At 36.6% G+C, this 17,446-nt stretch overlaps 2 protein-coding genes across 2 annotated transcripts; one reads left to right on the top strand and one right to left on the bottom strand.

The window, feature by feature from the left end:
* Positions 1–209: 209 nt before the first annotated feature.
* gls2a (glutaminase 2a (liver, mitochondrial)) lies at positions 210–12,414 on the top strand. The gene is made up of 18 exons (XM_048208953.1): positions 210–575; positions 737–824; positions 3,210–3,331; positions 3,884–4,013; positions 4,120–4,199; positions 5,133–5,296; positions 5,674–5,732; positions 8,874–8,906; positions 9,001–9,059; positions 9,183–9,249; positions 9,342–9,392; positions 9,502–9,678; positions 9,949–10,080; positions 10,157–10,249; positions 10,345–10,406; positions 10,503–10,579; positions 11,563–11,626; positions 11,710–12,414. The coding sequence occupies exons 1-18, from the start codon at positions 382–384 to the stop codon at positions 11,897–11,899; spliced, it is 1,842 nt and encodes a 613-aa protein (XP_048064910.1). The 5' UTR covers positions 210–381; the 3' UTR covers positions 11,900–12,414.
* A 1,614-nt stretch (positions 12,415–14,028) lies between these two features.
* spryd4 (SPRY domain containing 4) lies at positions 14,029–17,390 on the bottom strand. Its single transcript, XM_048208956.1, has 2 exons — positions 17,210–17,390; positions 14,029–14,863 (listed from the first exon to the last, which is right to left on the bottom strand). The coding sequence occupies exons 1-2, from the start codon at positions 17,337–17,339 to the stop codon at positions 14,322–14,324; spliced, it is 672 nt and encodes a 223-aa protein (XP_048064913.1). The 5' UTR covers positions 17,340–17,390; the 3' UTR covers positions 14,029–14,321.
* Positions 17,391–17,446: the final 56 nt, after the last annotated feature.

The following is a 17,446-nucleotide window of genomic DNA, read 5'->3' as shown; positions in this document are numbered from 1 at the left end:
ATTATTTATGACTTTGTGCCATATAAGCTACTTCTAAGTTGCAAAATGCCCATGCTCAGTAAGTCTGCCCTTCTTTGTACTGTATAGTTCTAGTGTTGAGCCATCTGCATGTGTTTTGGCATTCACCAATGATCTATCTATCCCTTCTTCACCCCACCGCCACACCCGCCAGGGGGCGTGTCCACACCTGCGTATGATCCCTCGGTTACCGGCTAAATTTGTCAACAGTAGTCACTCCCATGCCTCGTGGGACTACAAGGCACTTGGAATCCGCTAGAAAGCACGCGATTCATAAGCATAAGAGACACGCGCTGTTTATTCAGACTATTTTACAGCTGTTCTAGGTCGTTGGTTTAGAAGTAAAAACTTTCTGGATAGATTATGCATGGTGTTAAAACCCTACTGGCGTCTAGAGCTGGTGTTTTGATCATAAGGAATGCTGGAAAATGGGAGAGAGTTGCGGGAAGTTTGGAAAGAAGACACTCACCTGCTCGGCTGTTGCACACGAGCGCATCACCGGGCCAGCATCCGCGCCATCAGCACGTGATCACAGAGACGGACGCCGGGACGTACAGGTAAATCCTCGGAGAGGCGTTACCTGCTGACTGTATTGCCATAGAGAAAATATAAAGTCTTGTGATTTTGGAGGGCTAACTATCTTTATAAAATGAATTGTATTATGCATTGTATTTGGGTAAAACATTTTGTTTTCTCTATTGTCTTATGTTTCGAGCAGTAAGAAGGTGGTTGCTGGGTTGGAGGACCTGTTGTTCTACACTATCACCCAGGGAGAAGAGAAACTCTCAGTGGCACGTTTCCTGGCTGTGAGTTGCTCTAGAGTCACAGTGCTGATGACATTATGCATGTGACTTAGTCAGCATGTACTGCTGTGGCTATCTACTATGTCAAATGAAAGGGAATAAAATGCATGCTGTAGACATCCTGTACCCTCATGCTCTCCATTTATTAAAATAAGACACTTTAATTCTTAACTAAGTTATAATCATAAATCTTTGGTATTATGTAATGGTACTATAAATAGACATCATGTCTGTGCCAAGTTTCTGGGCTCCATTAAAGCCCCTAATAAATATACCTATTCCCAAACACATGTGGATCCATATTTGGATGTTTGAGTTTATATTACAAGAAGGAATATATCAGAGTATGGACTGTTTTAACCAAGGTAACACATTACATTTCCAGACATAGTACTGCACCTTCCTGTGAGTGTGCTTCAGTGCACATGCCATCCAGAAATAGATAGCTGTTAAAGTGTCTTCTGTAATTTATTTGCATGGTCATCTCTACCAGCTGCAGTCTAACAACTCAGATGCCATTTCATTGACTGAAGATAATATGTTGCTTCCAAATGACTGATGGTGAACTCCTTCATTTGAATTATGTAAACACTGTTGCACAGTACCTATTAATATTTTAACCTTTGGTTGAATCTTTTTACTGTCTTAATGGATGTTCCTGGTATTATTGTAAACAATTCATCCATGTTATTCCAAAAAAACTTTGTAATCTTTATCACGATGTAATAACTTGCTCTGCTGTTTTGAAAGGACTTTCCTTTTTTGACACCTGTCATATAGAGACCACTTTTTACAATCCATTAAATTCCTAATTAATCAAATCAAGACCCACTTCCCATAATATCCTGTTTCACTCTCACTCGCAAATACACTACCGATCAAATGTTTCAATTTTATTGTTTTATTGCTATTTAAAATAATGTTTTTCTATTTTAATATGCATTAAAATGTAGTTTATTCTTTTGAGGGCAAGGCTTAATTTTCCTCAGCCATTATTCCAATCTTCATTGTTCTAATATGCTAATTTTCTGCTCAAGTTTCTCGTTATTGTCAATGTTGAAAACAGGTGTGCTGTTTAATATTTTTTGGAAACCTGATATATTTATTCAGGATTCTTTGATGAATGGAACGTTGAAAAGAACAGAATTTATTTTAAATAAATACTCCTTTGACATTATAAATGTCTTTTCTGTCACTTTTGAAAAAGACATTTATAATGTTACACTTTTCTGTTACTTTTCTGTCCAATTTGTTTCATGTTGACATTAAATGTCTCCAAATAACTTATTTTACATTGCTGAATTTGTAGTTCATCCCGTAAATTTGTGCTAAAATTTTCAAGCAATAATTTTTCACAGAACTGTGTTTTGACAATTATGCCAATATTAAAGGTGCCATCGAACGTTTTTTTTCAAGATGTAATATAAGTCTAAGGTGTCCCCTGAATGTGTCTGTGAAGTTTCAGCTCAAAATACCCCATAGATTTTTTTTAATTAATTTTTTTAACTGCCTATTTTGGGGTATCATTAAATATGAGCCGATTCATGCTGTGCGGCCACTTTAAATGCTCTCACTCCCCGCCCACGGAGCTCGCGCTTTCCTTAAACAGTGCATAAACAAAATTTACACTGCTAATATAACCCTCAAAATGGATCTTTACAAAGTGTTCGTCATGCATACTGCATGTATGCGTCGGATTATGTGAGTACTGTATTTATTTTGATGTTTACATTGATTCTGAATGAGTTTGAGGTTTTGCTCCGTGGCTAACGGCTAATGCTACACTGTTGGAGAGATTTATAAAGAATGAAGTTGTGTTTATGCATTATACAGACTGCAAGTTTTAATAATGAAAATAGTGACGGCTCTTGTCTCCGTGAAGACAGTAAGAAAAGATGGTAACTTTAACCACATTTAACAGTACATTAGCAACATGCTAACGAAACATTTAGAAAGACAGTTTACAAATATCACTAAAAATATCATGTTATCATGGATCATGTCAGTTATTATTGCTCCATCTGCCATTTTTCGCTATTGTTCTTGCTTGCTTACCTAGTCTGATGATTCAGCTGTGCACAGATCCAGACGTTAATACTGCCTGCCCTTGTCTAATGCCTTGAACGTGAGCTGGCATATGCAAATATTGGGGGCGTACATATTAATGATCCCGACTGTTACGTAACAGTCGGTGTTATGTTGAGATTCGCCTGTTCTTCTAAAGTCTTTTAAACAAATGAGATTTACATAAGAAGGAGGAAACAATGGAGTTTGAGACTCACTGTATGTCATTTCCATGTACTGAACTCTTGTTATTCAACTATGCCAAGGTAAATTCAATTTTTGATTCTAGGGCACCTTTAAAATACATATTCATGTATTTCTTAGGCACTCAAAAGCACTGGTCTGCTGACCTCTGACCCCCGTTTGAGAGACTGTATGCGACAGATCCATCACGCTCTCCAAGAGTCTGTTGGAACGGCAATGATGGACCAGGAAATGTTCAGAAAGTGGGTAGAAAATTGATTCCGCAATACAAAGAGTGAGAGAACATGTTATGTGTGTTTTTAGCGATATGTCATGACATCACTTACAGTTTACAGCCTGCAGCTGTTACGATATACACTCACGCTCATGTTATGATATATACATGCACTCGTGCCCCTTACGGGTGAATGATAGCTCAATGTTCTTGGAAGGCTGGAAATAAAACCAGTCGATTCATCATTCCCACATACACACATATCATCATCACATACAAATGCTTCACCTGACTTTCTGCTCCCCAACAGAGATAAATACAACACTCCACCTGTTGTATTTGTATGTATTGTGTGTATATGTTTTCTGCTGGAGTGTGTGTGTGGAGCTAAGCTATGTTAAGCAGCGATAACGTGTTTGTTAGTCCTCTGAGGCACAGCTTATGTTTCTTTTGAACCGATTCAGTCAGTGTTAATAAACATGGATCAAATATCATGTACAATTCTCTTAGCACATTACTGATCACAGGTGGCCGATAAGTCACAGTTGTGTCACATGGGCATATGTGTTTCTGTTTCTAGATGTGTTGGCAGTAACATAGTTCTCCTGACTCAAGCCTTCCAAAGGAAGTTCATCATTCCAGACTTTGAGGCCTTTACCTCCCTCATAAACCATCTGTATTATAACGTACAGGCACAGCAAGGAGGCAAAGTAAGACATTGATTTTCCTTATCGCTGTTTCTGAATCACCTTGTCTTTTACAAACACATTTATTAACCTATAATCTCTATATTTGTCCATGTGCATGTTTGCTCAGGTAGCTGACTACATCCCTCAATTGGCTAAGTTCAGTCCAAACCTCTGGGGAGTTTCTCTGTGCACAGTGGATGGTCAGAGGTAAAATATACTGTCTTAAAACTTTCTTTATTCACATCTATGTCCAGAATTAACTTTTTGCAGCATCTCTGCAAACAATGTGCAGTTGTGGCTGAATTGACTACATTTTCTGACCAAAAATACACTACGTTCAATGTTTGGGGTGGTAAGGGTGGAAAGAAATTACTTTTATTTATTCAGCAAGGATGCATTAAATTAAATAGATCAAAGTGACTGTTCCTTTGAATTAATTATATTAATCAAAAAATCCTAAATGAAAAAATCTAAAAATCCTAAATGAAAATATTTTCAAATTTGATAATAATAAGAAATGTTTCTTGAGCACCAAATCAGCATATTAGACTGATTTCTGAAGAATCATGTGACACTGAAGACTGGAGTAATGCTGCTGAAAATTCAGCTTTGCCATCACAGGAAAAAATTACATTTTTAAATATATTAAAATAGAAAATGGTTATTTTAAATTGTAGTAATATTTCACGATATTACTGTTTTTACTGTATTTTTGTGTAAATAAATGCTGCCTTGGTGAACGTGATTTCTTTCAAAATCAACCACAAACTTTTGAATGGTATTGTATTTCAAAATAATTGCACAATATTCTTCTGATTATAATTATTTCTAAAATAATATGCATTTATTTTAATGATTTTTTCTTTGTCTCAACAACAATATCATTTTTTACATCAACATCAACAATTTTGGTCTTTGAATCATGAACATCAAACTATGATATCAAACTCATCACATTATCATTTTTACCGTCCACCTTAATGTGTTATGTTGTATCTCATAATAACGAGTTTTAATTGCCAGCAAATCCAAATTTCACTCACATCACATGCTTTCTTGAATAATAGTAATTCTGTCTATTTTTCGCTTCTTTTCCCTCTCTCACTGTATCTTTCGTTTGATCTCTTCCTCTTTTCATAGACATGCTATAGGGGACACGGACATGCCATTTTGTCTGCAGTCATGTGTGAAGCCTCTGGAGTATGCGCTGGCCGTGCATGAGGCTGGCACTGAACATGTGCACAAATATGTGGGGAAAGAACCAAGTGGCCTCAAATTCAACAAACTCTTTTTAGATGAAGAGGGTAAGAAACCATCACAATCTGTCTTATTTCACTTTTTGTTGCTGTCACTCAAATAGTATTTGGACATTATAATCTTTTTTAATTTGCCCTAGACGAAACTCCAGAGGTTCAAAATCAATGGCATGACTCTAAATCAGTGATATCAAAGGCTCATTGTGTTATATTGCAACATAAAGTCTGGGAACAAGAGGAAGCTGTAAAACAGATGCCAGTTATCAGACGTGCTTTCAGTATAAACCTTATCAATGGATTTCCTCACCTCTAAGGAACATTGCATCTGCAATCTTTACTGGATCTGTTACGGAATCCTTCCCAGTCAACATGATGCTCCTTTGACATTGAGATTTGACAATTTGTAAACTTTTTTGGTTTCCTAGATAAACCTCATAATCCCATGGTGAATGCAGGAGCCATTGTAATCAGCTCTCTCATAAAGGTAAGAGGCTATTTTTTGTATATTTTTACTTTGCTGTTAATATACATTCATAATAATACCTCAAAATTAAATTTCTACAGCCAACATAAATTCATTTATTAATTGAATTGAATTGAATTTTTGTCCCCGCCTTTATATGGACACATACCGTGAATCGTTACTTTAAATCTAGCAGCATTGCTGTGTTCTGTGTTATTGTTTTCAGAAATAATTGCTGTGACAGGCAAAGTGCTTTTATTGGGACAAAATTATGTTTCTTTCCATTCCTTTTGACCTTGTTTTAAATAGCTGACAAGGTATGTGTTTGTGTGTATGGTGGTAGTGGGTGGTCCGATGAGGAATCACATAATAAGAGCTGCTAGTGGTCAAGAGGTGTGTCTAAGCAGCCAATCAGTAGATGTGCTGAGAAATACGCCTTTCAGTGTGTTTGAAAGGGTCACATTTTCTACAAAATTACTTGCAGTTCTATGACTGCAATGAAAGAGTAAAAGGTTTCAGTGGTTTAAATTAACTGATATAAAAACAAAACCGGACTGCCTGTATAATTAAGGGACTCACTCCACACAAACACTGCTAGTTTGACCTATGCTCTTAAATATGTTACACAACAGGAGACACACAGGAGTGCTTTTTAAGATGAAGACATCTAACAGCTGTGATCGCATTACACTGACCTTTGCTTATGGGACTCCCTTCTGGACTCACTCGTGGAACTGGTCACCTTAACATCACACCTTAGGAAATATGAAACCCAATATGCGTGGGCACTTTGTCCCCCAGCAGATGTTAGGGACTAGTGTTTCACGTTCTGTAATTTGGCTTTATAATCAGCATTCATGTTCTGTCATTTAATTTCATGTTAACTGCAACTATGCAAAGAAATGTGCATGACTGAATTTGCAAAAAAAAAAAAAAAAAAATTGAAAATAAGATGTATTATCATTGAAGATGCTATTTATGGTTTAATATGGTTTCACATGCATAACACATATTATATATCTATACATAAAATAAATTTTTTTGGATTTTTTATACAATTGGACAGTTATGATCTCATATCATACCACATTTTTCTGTGCTGCAAACATCTGTGCACACTGCCACCAAGTGTCTAAATTTGGCACTGTATTACTGTTTGCAGAGGGATCTTTGGATCAATCCCCAAACAAACTGTGGAACCACTGTTAGCTATATTTTCACTAGCCAACAGAAACTAATATTATTTATACATAGTTCATTTTTAGCCCATTTGACTGAATGACTACATGTAAAGAATTACAGTGGATGGTGTGAATGTTGAATATGTTGTGTGTTTCACTCTTTCCTTTTGGATTTTTCTGCTGTGTCTGTAGAGGTGTTTTGTTGCTGTGAAGAGAATTAGCATTAGCTATAGGTTAGCCCTCAGAAATTTCTAATGGGTTTTTGAAATGTATTTATGAGTAAAATAAGCTGTTATATACTATATAACAAGGATTAATTCCAAAACTTGTGTAGTCCTTATGAAGTAACTTGTTAGCAACTTAAAGGTGCCCAAGAATGCTTTTTCACAAGATGTAATATAAGTCTAAGGTGTCCCCTGAATGTGTCTGTGAAGTTTCAGCTCAAAATACCCCATAGATTTTTTTAAATACATTTTTTTAACTGCCTATTTTGGGGCATCATTAACTATGCACTGATTTTTTCAGCGCGCCGCCCCTTTAATTCGCGTGCTCCCTGCCACATGAGCTCTCGATTATATTACAGCACATTTACAAAGTTCACACAGCTAATATAACCCTCAAATGGATCTTTACAATATGTTCGTCATGCATGCTGTATGCATGCTTCGAATTATGTGAGTAAAGTATTTATTTTGATGTTTATATTTGATTCTCTATGAGTTTGAGGCTATATGCTGTTACGTAACAGTCGGTGTTATGTTGAGATCTGCGTGTTTTCCGAAAGTCTTTTAAACAAATGAGGTTTACATAAGAAAGAGAAAGCAATGGAGTTTGAAACTCAATGTATGTCTTTTCCATGTACTGAACTCTTGTTATTTAACTATGCCAAGGTAAATTCAAATTTTGAATCTAGGGCACCTTTAAATTTTAAAGCACACAATTGTATATAGCCTAAGTATAACTGTGTAATTTATATTGTTGAACAATATTTCCATAGTCCTTTCAAGCAATGTTAACCACAGACCTTAATTTATTAATAAATAAAAATTAGTGAAGCCTTTTGGGCAAATTAGCCTTCCAGGTTAGCCTTTTATTACTGCTTTTAGTATGAGTTTTATTGGCTTGACTACACTTGTGAAAAAGAAGTGTGCTTACTTGCAACTGTACTTGCATATAGTATAATATAATGAAATAAAAGGCCACTTAAGTGTACTTAAAGAGAGTGCACTTCCATGACTATATAACACATTTAAGGACACTTTAAAGTACTTTTTAAATCATTATGTTTGAATAATATTTTGTCATGCTTTAAAGAAGTACACTTATTTATTTTGATGTGTTGACTTTTGTACTTGAGCACATATAATGTACTTGATTAAAATTGTAACTGTAGTGTGTTATTTGATATAATATTTAATGTTAATATATTTAAATGTACTAAGTTGCAACTTTAATAGAAATTTAATTAGTATATTTTAGTTTACCATACTTGTCAGTACATTTGACAGAACATTATTTCAAGGGTTAGTTCACCCAAAAATGAAAATTCTGTTATTAATTTCTCACCCTCATGTCGTTCCAAACTCGTAAGACATTTGTTCATCTTCAGAACACAAATGAAGATCTTTTTAATGAAATCTGAGAGCTTTCTGTGCCTCAATTGACAGTCTATGCAACTACCTTTCAAGCCCCAGAAAGGTAGTGAAGACATTATTAAAGTAATCCATGTGACTTTGCGCAAAAAACTAAATTTACCACTTTATTTACAAAATATTTATCTCCAAGGCACATTCACGAGAGCACTACAACACATTAGTGTTGTGTTGACGCGAGAGCAGATCTTGTTGCATTTTATTGTTTTATTTTGTAAATGAAATATTATTTATATTTATATACTTTACGTATGTACTTCTTTTCACAAGGGAATTCATGATTTTTCTGTCTTCTTTTCTCACTTTCTCTTTTTTTGTCTCTATCACAGCCTGGTTCCAACAAGGCAGAGAAGTTTGACTTTGTGAGTACACTGCAGCATCTCCACCATGTGAAATATCCCAGGTTTTTCATTTTATCTCACTTGTTATAAAAATTAATTTCTGTTTGTCGCTTAGATGATGGATTATCTGAAGAGAATGGCTGGCAGAGAATATGTTGGGTTCAGTAATGCCACGTGAGTGTTTAATATAACTCCATTATTTCTATCAAATCACACTCTTTTAGAGGGGAACCTACAGTTGTTATCTAATTTGTACTGGTTTATTGGTGAATGATAACATTTTATTGCTTTTTAAAGTTTCCAGTCAGAAAAAGAGACCGGTAACAGGAACTACGCAATTGGCTATTATCTCAAAGAAAAAAAAGTGAGTGTCTTATTGGTTATTGTCATTTTCATAAGCATAATGATGGGATTTTTCCTGCTTTCTCACCTGCTGCTCTGCTCCTTTTCCTGTAGTGTTTTCCCAGTGGAGCTGACATGACGGCAGCCCTTGACTTCTACTTTCAGGTAAATGAACTGTCATTCTGACACATAATTGTGTTTAAAAGTAGAACTTGCTATTATTGCTCATATTAAAACAACAAAATGTTTCTCTTTTCTCTTTTTTCATTTCCAGCTGTGCTCTATTGAGGTGACATGTGAGTCCGGCAGTGTCATGGCAGCCACATTAGCTAATGGAGGGATCTGTCCAATCACAGGCGAGCGTGTGCTCAGTGCCGAGGCCGTCCGAAACACTCTCAGTCTCATGCACTCCTGTGGCATGTATGACTTCTCCGGCCAGTTCGCCTTTCACGTGAGTCACACACTAACAGCTGACTGATTGCTTGCAGAATTCCTCAGTGTGATAAAGTACACAGTGGACTTTATATCTAGATGAAACTATTTCAGTCATTTACTTTAAACCTCAGCTGATTACTCAAATAAAGTCACTGTTATTATATGGGCCCATGCTGCAAAAGACACGAGACACAAGCGCAATGGTCAAACACGTCCATCTAGCGCGTTTACATTGAAAAACAGTGGAACCGTGTGTGAACCGGCCCTATGTGTTTCTCTTCCTCAGGTGGGTTTGCCTGCTAAATCTGGGGTGTCTGGTGCCGTGCTGCTCGTAGTGCCTAATATTATGGGAGTAATGTGCTGGTCTCCGCCTCTTGACCGTGTCGGCAATAGCATCCGAGGCATCCACTTCTGCCAGGTACTTTTTCATGATCTGTGCTTTTGTCTCTCTTTCTATTTCTTTATCTGAGACCGTTAACATATTTCTCTTTTAGGAGCTAGTCTCGCAGTTTAACTTCCATAATTATGACAATCTGAGACACTTTGCAAAGAAGTTAGACCCTCGTAGACAGACAGGCCACGAGAGGGTGAGACCACTGACCAAATTTGCCATTTCATTCACACTATGCTCACAAAGCAAAGTTAATATTTGTGAGCACTGATTATATTTCATATATTTCAGAACAAGTCTGTGGTGGATCTGATGTTTGCTGCATACAGTGGTGACGTTTCAGCTCTCAGGAGGTAAATCTCTCTTTCTTTTTTAAAGCAAATAAAAATACATTCAAAAATTTTCATGTGAATGGTCATGAGCAACAATAAGATATTAATTTGTTTCAGAATTGCTCTCTCTGCAGTCAATATGGAATTGACTGACTATGACACCCGTACCGCCCTACATGTGGCTTCAGCAGAAGGTAATAATAAGGCCTTTTTCAGATGGGCTAAAAAAATTTCCACTACCATTCAAAAGTTTAGGGTCAGTTTTAAAGACATTAATACTTTTATTCAGCAAGGATGCATTAAATTGACAAAAAAAAAAATGTCCACAAAATATTAAGCAGCACAACTGTTTGCAACATTGAAAATAATAAGAAATGTTTCTTGAGCAGCAAATCAGCATATTAGAATGATTTCTGAAGGATCATGTGACACTGAAGACTGAAGTAATGAATATTCAGAATATACTGAGTTTATTTTAAATTGTAATATTCAACAATATTACTGAAGAGACTTTAAAAAAAATGTAGTTATTTCTAGTGTTACAACTGCTGGTGTGTTGGAGAGATGAGAGTAACACGGATATCCACAGTAATGAGTTTTACTCAATAAAGCAGGAGAAAGCATACAAGATACACACATTCAGCAAAATACATAACATTAAGAACGGACAGGGAGTGAAGGGAGTGAGTCCATTATAAAGGGAGTGATGATGATAGAGTCCAGGTGCAGGTGATCCGTGATGATGGGGAGATGACAAGGGAAGTGAGTGCAGGTGTGGAGACAAGAGGATTCTGGGAAATGGAGTCCGGGAGACATGGGATATGTAACATCTAGTCTGACCAGCAACAAATGCATGGAATTTTTAGTCCCGATCCAAATTACTTTCATATGTGGTTGATAAATAGTGAATGAGTGACTGCATGAAGTAAAATAGTAATGCCTCAAATGCTTATTTTGTCTCATGTGCCTCATGATTTGATCTCATGATGGAGGTAAAAATAAAAGATATTCTGTCAGTCTCTTGGCATTGTTCTGATGCTTAAGTCATTATTTAATTCATTACTACTATTTCATCAATAAGTGAGTCCTAAAGTTCGAATTGTGAAATATGAAATTGGGTTTAAATGAGAATCTTATTGATGCATTTATTAATAGGTCTCTAAAACTCTGATTTCAGGGCACTTAGAAGCAGTCAAGTTTTTAACAGATACTTGCAAAGTTAACCCCAATGCAAAGGACAGGTACGGCAAAACCCCCCTCCCTTGCACTTTTTGTGGCTGTTTTTGTTTCATTGATTTAAAATGCATGCCTATCTGTTCTTCAGATGGGGGAACTCACCTCTCGATGACGCTATGCAGTTTGGGCACAACGCAGTAGTGAAGGTACTGCAGGAGTACCAGAGCATTTACAAACACACACTAATGCCAGAGGAGATCAGCGCTGACACCTGTCCCAATTCCACCATTGACGTAGAGGAACTGAAGAGCATGGAGACGCTGGAGGGTTTAATATGAGTGAGAACTTACCATGGGAAATCCCAAACCGCAGTGTCTCGTGACTTCAGGGAAGCATGAGGGTGTGAGATTTATGACAAATCCTGTGCAAGGACTGAGCAGGTGTGTGACAAAGCTTTGCTGTATGTAGACCTCAGCTAGCTTCTGCTGATGGTTTAAGATAGTCATTACTGTAGTTTCTCAGACCTCCATTCAGTCTACTGTGGGATTATGAAACTACCAGGTACTTCCAGGTAATTTCTGGCACGGCTCCGCAAAGACAGTTTGGTTTGTTCTTGGACCAATTTAGAAATGCTGAAGCTTCCTAGTTTATTGCTGCAAAAGTATTTTATGTAAAAGCCTTAACTCAAAGGAAGCCTTAGGAACTTGGGGCCAGGGGCTGGATTCACAAAACATTCTTAAAGGGATAGATCACCCAAAAATTAAAATTTAATGTTTATCTGCTAAACATCCAAGATGTAGATGACTTGAACACAACCGTTGCAGTCTGTCAGATGTATAATGAATGCAATTTTTGGGTGAACTATCCCTTTAAGATAAAAAAAAAATCTATTTTCTTACTGATTTCTTACTTTAAAAATTATTTTATAAATTTTTTTTTCCTGTAAAATTGTAATATCATTACAATTTTACGGGGGGAAAAAAAGATAATAGCATTCTTAAGACAAAACTTAAGAATTAAAATTCTTAGCACAAATATATCTCCACAAATATTGGCATCCTGAATATGATGTGAATATGAGCAAAACTGACTGTAAATTAGTCTTTCATTCAAAATATTTTAAAGTAAAATTCTTATCATAAAACAATTTTTTTCTTAAATATACGTATTCCACAATCATTGCTCCCTTTCATTTAATACTTTGTGCATATGATGATGAACATATGGCAAGAGATCTGAGACCAGTTCTCCATACAGAATCTCTCAGGATCCTTCAGATTCAGAGGAGCTTTCTTGTAGACTTCAGCTCATCCCACAGGTTTATTTATGGGATGTGGGTCAGGTGACTGCTATGTCCATGGCAAAACCTTCATTCTGTGGTCAATGAGCTATTCTGCTGTTTATTTTGGGAGTGCTTTAGATAATTGTCATGCTGGAAGATCCAACCACGGGCCAGTTTATGATACTGTTTATCCTAACAAGTTGTCCAGCATCTTTGGAAGAAAACATTTATTTCACATTTATATTTTGTTGTATAAATTAACAATTAAAGGTTAGATTTTTGTGAATATTTTGAATGAAAGACTAAGAGGTGAAATGTGAAAGGTGAAGTGAAAACTATTTTTTTTTTTACAGTCAGTTTTGCTCATATTTACCATCGTTGCCTATATTTTTGGAGCCCGCTGTATTAAGTTACACAATTTTATAGTTTTGAATTTGTATACAGCATGAGCAAGCTAGTATACAATCAGAAAATATAAAAGACTGACATTTTATTTTTAAAAAGGAAAAAAGTAACATCTTGAACATCAGATCTCTTGTCATATCTTGAAGATGCTCTTACGAAATACCTAAGAACTTTGCACATAGGAACCATTATTTGAACTTCGAATTTATCTTAAGAACTTCAAGATTTTTGTGACTCTGGCCTTATGTTACTAAGTACAAGGTTAGTGTAAATTCAAACAAGCATGCATATTAAAAAGTAGTTTATTTATTAAATAACCATACTGGAAATGTCATTGCATGATATTGCCTTAAGAGGTTAGCCAGCACTCTTCATAATGTGAACTGTAGCCCAGTTTCTGTGTTAAGTTATTAATAATGTTCAGCTAAACATTTTGAGCACTTATTTGTATATTTGTACTATTCCTAAGATGTTTGAATTTCGTATGTTTGTTAATAGACATTTTTGTAAGGTATTTAATGCAATTTAATGTTGCTTTAATGTAAGGCACAAAAGCTGTAACTGAACTCTCTGTGGATCTAGAGCATATTAAACAAGAAATTAATGGTATTTAAACCTAGCTATGTGGACACACTTTATTGCTGGATGCAAAACTGAAGGTTTTGGAAAAATTTGTGTTTGTTCCAAATGAAAGTGAAAAGTGTGAAATGGACAGAATCAGATGAAATGATAAAAGAAAGTATAGACTAAAGTATAAGACTAAATAAAGAATAACACTGGTGAAGGGTGTCTTTTTATTGAAAAACCTCTCTCAACACTGTAGAGCACAGACGCAAAATGAAAAATGACTAAGGATATCAAGTATTCATATGTGCATATACAGATTCATAAGTTCATCAGCATTAAATCACAAACAGTAGAGTCTGGGGATGTTTTCACCAGCTGAACGGACAAATCTGGTTTAATGGCAGTAAAAAAACAGCTGTGTTCTCACTGAATGTCTATTCATAAGGCCCCTTCCTCTTCTCTATCCATTAAGAGACATGTAGCATCTATGTGTGAATGAACAAGAATCACTGAAGCCCTGGTGGGATCTCCAGCCCAGAGTGTGTGAGTAACTCCCCATCCCAGAGTGCAAACGCAGGACAGATGGGCGAGCGGAACTGTGTTTTTATCGTATGCACCACTTCAGCTTTCTCGGTGTCCACCAGACTGAGCCGTCCCGCCTCGTAGTCCAGCAAGAGCCCGACCCGATCAGGTTTCCCCACCAACGGCACTGGGACCTGCTTACCGGTGGTCATGGCAAACCACTTCCTCTGGACAAACGCGAACACCCAGGAACTGGAATTTGTGCCGACACATTCGTCACGTGACGTCAACGCCTCGGCCACTCCCACACGGAATTCAAGGGACTTTTTAACCGTGACCTCCCAGTAGTGCCGTCCAGAGTCAATGTGGGTGTCGGCGAGAACCACAGCCCAGTCCCGGAACCGGAGAGGGGTATCCTGCACGAGGGAAGGGTCCAAGCCTAGCATTCGATAGATCACACCTGTGTCCTTCTTAAAAAGGTCCAGGCTGCTGTGGGCTGTCCGCTCATCAAGCTTAAACTGCAAATCTATAGAGACATAAATAATTAAAAAAAAAAAAAAAAAATCGTATATATATATATATATATATATATATATATATATATATATATATATATATATATATACTGGCTAATTTGCATTATAATATTATTCCATTATATATAAACATCAGTGGTGTGCAGTGGTGTTCTGAAATGAGGAGGCACATTTTTTTATTTTTTATGAATCAAATGTAAAATTCAAATGCATTACTCTTAACGTTGACACATCTTCCTTGTTAAATGAACATTACATTTACTTTACATCACATCAAAAAAGAAAACAAATACAATTATATTTTTTTATTTTACATTAACAATGTATTGTAATGTTCTATTTATCAAAACCAAGTCAATCTCATCAAGTTAGTGTTTTAAGCATTTCTACATTCATTCCTAAATAATAACTAAAGGCTGTAACAATTTAAACAATATATTTTATTTGTGTATTGATGTTTTTCTTTTTAATAGTCAACTTGGGCTATTTTGGATCATCAGTCATGCTCCGTAAACACCGTCTGTCACAGACACGAAGATGTATTTTTAATTTCACCAAGCTGATTGCACTAAAAAACACCGCGGTCATCATGTTTTCAGTCCATTTCAAGTCTGACGTGACATAAAGCGGTGATACCTAACTGGGTGATCTGACACATGGAATGTGCACGTAAACAAGAGGCGGGATTTATCGCACAAACCAATCATAGCGCAATGGAGACATTGCCTCCTCTCATGTGACTTTCCCCCATTCATTCTCAATTACCCCCCACTAAACCCACCACATGCTATAGGGGTCTAATGGTTTCCTATGAGAGCAAAGGGAGGCACGACTCCAGCTGTAACTTAACCTGTGGGTGTCGCTGTTGGGCAGTGTTCCTTTATAGAAATACGAGTAACTTGCGCTGTTTTTAATGTCAGAATTTGTAATATTTGTGTTGTTTTATATGTAATATGGATTAATTTCTCATCCTTTTTTTTTGAGGAGGCACTGCCTCCCTTGCCTCCTCAGAGGAAACGCCCCTGATATATATAACTATATTACTATATAGTTTTACGAGTTCACATATACATATAATTAGATAAAGTAATGCGTATTTGGCGTGCTGTCCAGGGGCAGGGCTCCGAGCTCGGAATTTTGGCCCAAACCCAGAGTACTCCCCCCGGATGTGGTTATGAGAGATAGAACTAGAAGTGAGGAGATGGGGTGGTGGAGGGATGCTGATAAACTGTCAATTGAACAGAGGTCAGTCTGCAGTATATATACCTCTGTTGGTTGATTAGCTGAATGCTTTTTCACTTGTGATAATTAGTCTAATTATCTGCACCTGCTCCTCCCGAATTTTGTTAATAAAACATAATTTTGTGCAATAATAAAATAATGTAACAATAAGTTTTTTTTATTATTTATTTACTTTTTAACCGATAACACCGTAATTCCATGGTATTCTCGGAGTACAATGGAGTGCCTTGTAAATACCATGTTAAATAAATGATAATTATTCAGTATCATTGTATATACTGGCAAAAAAAAAAAAAAAGGATGGCTGGTCCCTCAGTGGTCCAATGCTAATTCAGCTGAGCAGACTGGGAGAAACCATCTAAGAAACCATCTTGATTTTTGTTACGAAGTACCCAAGCTAAAGTAGTACTTTTTGTAAGGGTTACTACTAGCAGTGGTAACTTGATATTAGCCAACAAATGTCATTTAAAATGAATAAATAAATAAATAAAAATAACATCCATTCTGAAAGCTAAAGCTTATAATTGTATGAAGCAGATAACATATTAATTAATAATCCCTGCTACAGTTAGTACAATTACTGTATGGTATTTTGCTGGAATCGTGTTACTGGTAAGCATAGCAAACTGGGAAAGGATAAATGATAACTCTATCAAGTATTGATATGAAAGAACATAATGTTCCCGTTGTCAAATTTATCGAGATCACGATGATGATGATGTGGCCGCATCACACTGAGGTAACAGGGACATTTGCACTGTTATTCACACTGACCCGAGTTAATATCGCATTACTATCACGAGCATTTTATTCTTAGCTCGTGCCAATCTACTGGCATCTCCGCTGAGACACGTGACTACTGCAAACGTCTACAACAGAAACCTTTTGTTTTTTACAGTTTATGCAACAGAACAGACATCTATGAGTAATGCATTTCACTCTATTGAGTGACAGCCTCGGGCGATAATAATTAATAAAAAGGAAATGTTTCACGTGTAATTATAGCCAGAAGTATGATTTTAATTCCTTTGACCTCCGGGTTTGACTGGACTCAACATTGAGGTTCCTGAAAAGCATGCGTTTAAGTTACTCACAGTTGCCTGCACTGGCAGTAATATACCATCTCCGAGCTGTCAGGGTTTTCCCACGGCCGTGACCGAGCGCCGTGCCCAAATATCTGCCAGTCAATCGGCAAAAGAGTGCCATGCCCGAGGACATCGCCATGTTGTCCCATTTGTAGTGCGTTTTCCTTCAGTTTCTGTCGCAAGGTTGCGCTGTCCAAATGCTTGAGCGCTGCTGCCCCCTACTGTAAAAATAAATTTAAACTGGGG

The sequence above is a fragment of the Megalobrama amblycephala genome, linkage group LG12, assembly GCF_018812025.1.
Source record: "Megalobrama amblycephala isolate DHTTF-2021 linkage group LG12, ASM1881202v1, whole genome shotgun sequence".
Taxonomy (NCBI): Eukaryota; Metazoa; Chordata; class Actinopteri; order Cypriniformes; family Xenocyprididae; genus Megalobrama; species Megalobrama amblycephala.
Note: the sequence above shows the minus strand (reverse complement) of the source record. Positions and strands in the feature narration are given on the sequence as shown.

What these genes read in the sequence shown, in the direction of transcription:
- gls2a (XM_048208953.1), top strand. Translation starts at nt 382, where the DNA reads ATGCATGGTGTTAAAACCCTACTGGCGTCTAGAGCTGGTGTTTTGATC. An exon ending in ACGGACGCCGGGACGTACAG is followed by an intron (nt 576 to 736) that starts GTAAATCCTCGG and finishes TGTTTCGAGCAG; the next exon opens with TAAGAAGGTGGTTGCTGGGT. An exon ending in GACGTTTCAGCTCTCAGGAG is followed by an intron (nt 10,407 to 10,502) that starts GTAAATCTCTCT and finishes AATTTGTTTCAG; the next exon opens with AATTGCTCTCTCTGCAGTCA.
- spryd4 (XM_048208956.1), bottom strand. Translation starts at nt 17,339, where the DNA reads ATGGCGATGTCCTCGGGCATGGCACTCTTTTGCCGATTGACTGGCAGA. An exon ending in TACTGCCAGTGCAGGCAACT is followed by an intron (nt 14,864 to 17,209) that starts GTGAGTAACTTA and finishes ATGTCTCTATAG; the next exon opens with ATTTGCAGTTTAAGCTTGAT.